This window comes from Urocitellus parryii, chromosome 4 (assembly GCF_045843805.1).
Source record: "Urocitellus parryii isolate mUroPar1 chromosome 4, mUroPar1.hap1, whole genome shotgun sequence".
NCBI classification, from domain to species: domain Eukaryota; kingdom Metazoa; phylum Chordata; class Mammalia; order Rodentia; family Sciuridae; genus Urocitellus; species Urocitellus parryii.
This window is the reverse complement of record NC_135534.1, coordinates 207992665-207997207: the sequence shown is the minus strand read 5'-3', so window position 1 is coordinate 207997207 and position 4543 is coordinate 207992665. Positions and strand designations below refer to the sequence as shown.

Here is a 4543-nt window from a genome sequence, read left to right as displayed (position 1 = left end):
TGTGGCAGCCAGAAAGAGGTCCCCGGAAATTCAAGATGGCCGCATCCAAGTGGGCAGCAGGCAGGAGAAGGCTTTCACTGTGGGTCCCAGCTCTGGTGTGTTCTTGGCATTCCTGTCCCCTGGGGTGTTCCAGCTTCCTGTGTTCTTTCAAGGTGAGCACATCTGTGGACAACTTCAGCCCCAAAAGACCCAGACCAGCCCTCACACTTTGTGGAAGGAGGAACATTGGTCCAGAAAGGGAAAGTCACTTGCCCAAGGTCACACAGCAATTTCATGAGTCTCAAAACAAATTTGAAGCCTCCTGTCAGTGCCACCTCCAGGAGCCTGGGAATCTGGAGGCATGAAGCTGGCCTGTAGGTGATGGGACGTCCAGGTAGGCTGCCCTGGACGAGCCAGAGCAGGCATGGCCTCACTTGAGGTTGTGCTGGGTCTCCCGGTGCCGCCGCAGGTCCACCTTGCGCTGGAAGCCCTTGGTGCAGAGCTCACAGCTGAAGGGCTTGAAGCCTGTGTGCTTGCGGCTGTGCGTGATGAGGTTGGAGCTCTGGCTGAAGGCCTTCCCGCACACCTGGCACTTGTGAGGCTTCTCCCCTGGGAGGCCGGGATCAGGTGGGCTAGGGTCAGCGGCAGCCAGGCCTGTGTCTCCTCCCCTCCCACATTTGCCCTCCCAAGCTTTGCTGTGCCCGCTCTCTGTCCACCCATGTCCACCTTAGAGAGTGACGAGCCAGAAAGGCCTGCACTGTCCACAGGAGAGGCCAGGGGCCAGGTTTCCCTGGCTACATCCCCACCGCTGGCCCAGGCCAGGCACAGAGGTGCTCACCAATGAGTGCCTCAGCAAGTCACCTGCCCAGAGGCCACCAGTGCTGGCACCGTGCTGTCCCTGCCCCTGTTGTATCCACTCCTCGGTGCGTGTGAGTGCCATGGGCATCTGGCCCTCCACCAGCCTGCGCCTCCCGGTCACCCGACCTGCCCTGGCTGACAGCCGGCGGGCGCGGCTCCCCAGGAGGCGGCCTGCCACTCACCGGTGTGGATGTAGGTGTGCTTCTTCATGTCTGACTTCTGGTGGAAGCGCTTGCCACAGAACTGGCAGGGGTAGGGCCGCGTGTCCGAGTGGATGAGCAGGTGGGTGGACAGGGTGGACGAGCGCTTGAAGGCCTTGCCACACATCCGGCACTCAAAGCTGCGCTCCTGCCGGAGGAAACGAGGCCCCGGGGGGTCAGGTGCAGGTGGGGCCTCGCCGCCCAGGACAGCCAGGCTGGGCGCAGGACTGGACCCAGTTGGGATCCCCTAAGGAAGAGGACACTCCGTTGGGGTGGCCTCAAGGGCAGGGCCTGGAGGAGCAGAACCCAGGAGGCCCCATCCTGCTGCCCAGGTAGGACCAGGGGTGGGCCTGAGAGGCCCGTGTGAGGTCCCTCCTGCTCTCAGCGTCCTACTAAAGCAAGTGTTTGTGGCCGACTGATGGACGGCTGAACGGTCAGCCTTTTCGGGAGCGCACATTCCATGACCCTGACCCTGATTGAGGCCCTTGAGGCAGGGCTGAGAGGCTGAGCAGTGGTTAGTTAAGAGTCTGAGTTACTGAGGCGCGATTCTGGCCTCTGAGCAGTCATGTGATTCTAGGGGTCACTTAACCCCCCCGAGCCTGTTTCCTGGTCTGTACGCTGGGCCTCTGACAGTTACGGCTCAAGCTCTGCTGGGAGGTGGAGGCTGAGAACAGGCAGGTACCCAGACCCAGCGGGCATTGGGGCTCACAGGTGGGAGCTCCCTGGTCCCTCCCTGCCCCCCCACCTCTGTTCACCGGGTCGGGTTCGGGTGCCCTCCTGGAGTGAAGAACCTAAGCTGGATTTCTCTTAGTGGGGGTTGGGGGAGTAAGCTTTTGACCCTAACTCAGACTCTGAGAACTGCCAGGATGGGGACTCGTCCATCCCGGCAAAGCCTAGCAAAGTCCTCAAAGCCAATGACACCTGCTCGGGCCACCCAGAGACAGACACGTTTCTGAGCATCACAGCCATTGCTGTCCCCAGATCCCACCAGGGTCAAGGGCTCCCTCCCATCAGCTGGGTGGAGTGGAGACCCAGGAGCGTTGTGGGGGGGGCAGACCTGGGGGGCATTTAGTCAGGGGCCCCCCAATCTGCATCACCTCCGGGACAAGAGGAGAGACCTAGCCGCAGCCCCCAGGCTCCCGAGGGAAGCGTCTTGGGTGGGGGGGTCCAGTCTTGGCGGCCTCACCTGGGAGTGGACGTGGGTGTGCTGCTCCAGGCTCACGGCGTGGCCGAAGGTCTTGCCGCAGACGTCACAGGCGAAAGGCCGCGTCCCGCTGTGGGAGCGGCGGACGTGCACCTCCAGCCCGTGAGGGGTGGAGAACACCTGGGGGGGCAGAGCGTGAGACCCCGGGAGGGCGGCGGCCTGCAGCCCGAGGCCGGCCAGCCCCGCCCAGCGGCCACTGCGGTGCTCACCTTGCTGCACTTGACGCAGTGGTAGGCGTCCATGCCTGGGGAGTAGCGCAGGCTGAAGTCCAGCGGCGGCTCCACGCTGGGCACCAGGGGGCTGCCGTACAGCCTGACTGAGCGCTCCAGGAAGGCCGACTGCATGGTGGAGGGGCCCTGCTGGCAGCCGTAGGACGAAGCCAGAGCGTCCCAGGAGAAGCTGGGCTTGTAGAAGGGGGGGGAGTCGGAGAGGGGCGAGTCCCCATCCCGGGGCAGGGCCATCACTACAGGGCCCTCTGAGGAGACAAGGACACATGCCTGGTGAGTCACTAATGGGGGGCGCGGGCTCTCCAGCACCCACCACCACCTAGTGACACCTATTGCAGAGGGGTTCCTGGTGTGACCTGCATATTCACTGCCAGGGCTGTCTGGGTCCCTATTATGGTTCCTCAGACTTTCTAGGCAAGAAACACCCCTCCTCAACCCAGGACACCCCTCACCCGCCACACGCACCTGCTGGGTGCTGCTGGCCCACCTCCCAGAAGCCCTCATCTGGACTGAGCTCCCTGTGAGGAGCGTCCAGGTAGAAGCCAGAGAGCCCTTATGGCATCCAGGTGTCAGTGGGCACTGTTGGTCCTCCTGACCATGATCCCAGGGGACACTGATCCTAGAGCCCATCCAGCCTCCCTCCCTCAGCTCCGCTGGGGAGTGCCTGGGGTCCCGGGCTGGGTACCTGGCACTGAGGCCATCCTGGTCAAGCTCTGCCCAGGCTCCAGCCTTGGCTCCCGTTTGACACTGTTCCAGTCAAGGTACTGGTCTGCGGGCAGTGTGCTGACCTCAGGGCTGTTGCTCAGGACCTGGTCCCTGGTCACTGTGGGGAGACAAGACTTCAGAGTCACCAGCTGCAGCTCCTAAGAAGCCCTTCCCAGGAGGAGGGGACCTGGACAGACCATCTGCCGTTGCTTCTGGCTGCTCATGTGCAGGGCTCTTCCCGTGGGCAGGATGTGGACAGAGTGCTGAGGACCCCCAGGTCAGCCTTGCCTCTAGAGCAGCCCTCCATTGCACCTCCAACTGGGACCCACCCATCTGCAACAGCCCGGGTTCCAATGCCCATGCCCCGTCACCCCAGGGGAGACCTTGCCGAGCTGCTGCTGCCAGACTGGAAGAGGGGCTTCGGGGGGAGGGCCTGACTGCAGCCAGCCAGCTGGACTGGGACTCACCCGGGGCGATGGCAGGAAGCCAGGCAGGGTCCTCCTGCGCACGGGGCTGGTGGTAGGTGTGGGCCTTCTTGCTCTTTACCAAGAAGGAGCGTGGCATTTTCAGAGGTGCCCCCACCTGCAAGAGGAGGGGCAGTTAAAAGAAGGAGAGGACAATGCTCCTCTGGATTTTGAACTCCTCCTGGGATGAAAGCAGCCCCCGTGCTGGGTTGAGTTGTCTCTCACAAAGCTCACGTCTACTGGACCGGTGATCATGTGGGGAACAGCCTTTTTGTAGATGGAATCAAATCAAGATGAAGTCATCCAGAGTTAGGGAGGACCTCGAGTCCACTATGACCAGTGTCCTTGCAGAGGGAAACCTGGACTCAGACACACAGGGAGAAGGCTGTGACAGTGGTGGCGGGATCCCAATCATGTCTCTATAAGCTAAGGACCGCTGAGGCATGGAGCAGAGTCCTCAGAGCTGCTGGAAGGGTGTGACCCTGCTGACGCTGGATTCTGAACTTCTAGACCCCAGAACTGTGAGGGCACTCATTTCCGTTGTCTTTAAGCCACCCTGCTTGTGGCACATACTTGCACAGCAGCTACAAAGGCTGCCATCCCTCAGTAGCAAAGGAATACACTCACACCCCGAAAATCCCGAGTCAGCCTGCTCCCACTAGCAAGCCCCAGGTCGCACAAGATCAGAGAGAGAAGGGCAGGGGCAGGGGTCTCTGTCCGTGGCACACTGTGGACCCCATTTCTAGAAAGCTGCATGTGATTCCCAGTGGAATCCACCATTAGATGCCATAGGAAAAAAAGTGTTCTGGTTTGGGGTTGAGAAGCTCCTGAGTGCTTATCTTGGCTCACTACTGGGCAAATTAGGGCAGAAACTTAACCTCTCTGGGCCAATTTTCTTTTCTTTAA

The 4543-nt window shown here is 61.3% G+C and overlaps 1 protein-coding gene across 3 annotated transcripts; it reads right to left on the bottom strand.

Annotated features, from left to right (window-relative positions):
* Positions 1 to 409: 409 nt before the first annotated feature.
* Gfi1b (growth factor independent 1B transcriptional repressor) lies at positions 410 to 3737 on the bottom strand. Of its 3 annotated transcripts, none has more exons than XM_026395549.1 (6): positions 3641 to 3737; positions 3154 to 3291; positions 2451 to 2716; positions 2224 to 2361; positions 1020 to 1284; positions 410 to 588 (listed from the first exon to the last, which is right to left on the bottom strand). In XM_026395549.1, the coding sequence occupies exons 1-6, from the start codon at positions 3735 to 3737 to the stop codon at positions 410 to 412; spliced, it is 1083 nt and encodes a 360-aa protein (XP_026251334.1). The 3 variants fall into 3 exon arrangements, with proteins under 3 accessions (XP_026251334.1, XP_026251335.1, XP_026251336.1); XM_026395550.1 differs by having other exon boundaries at positions 1020 to 1185; XM_026395551.1 differs by lacking the exon at positions 2224 to 2361 and having other exon boundaries at positions 1020 to 1185.
* Between the last annotated feature and the right edge of the window lie 806 nt (positions 3738 to 4543).

What these genes read in the sequence shown, in the direction of transcription:
- Gfi1b (XM_026395549.1), bottom strand. Translation starts at nt 3,737, where the DNA reads ATGCCACGCTCCTTCTTGGTAAAGAGCAAGAAGGCCCACACCTACCAC. An exon ending in CAGGATGGCCTCAGTGCCAG is followed by an intron (nt 2,717 to 3,153) that starts GTACCCAGCCCG and finishes TTGTCTCCTCAG; the next exon opens with AGGGCCCTGTAGTGATGGCC. An exon ending in ACACCCACGTCCACTCCCAG is followed by an intron (nt 1,285 to 2,223) that starts GTGAGGCCGCCA and finishes CCTCTTCCTTAG; the next exon opens with GGGATCCCAACTGGGTCCAG.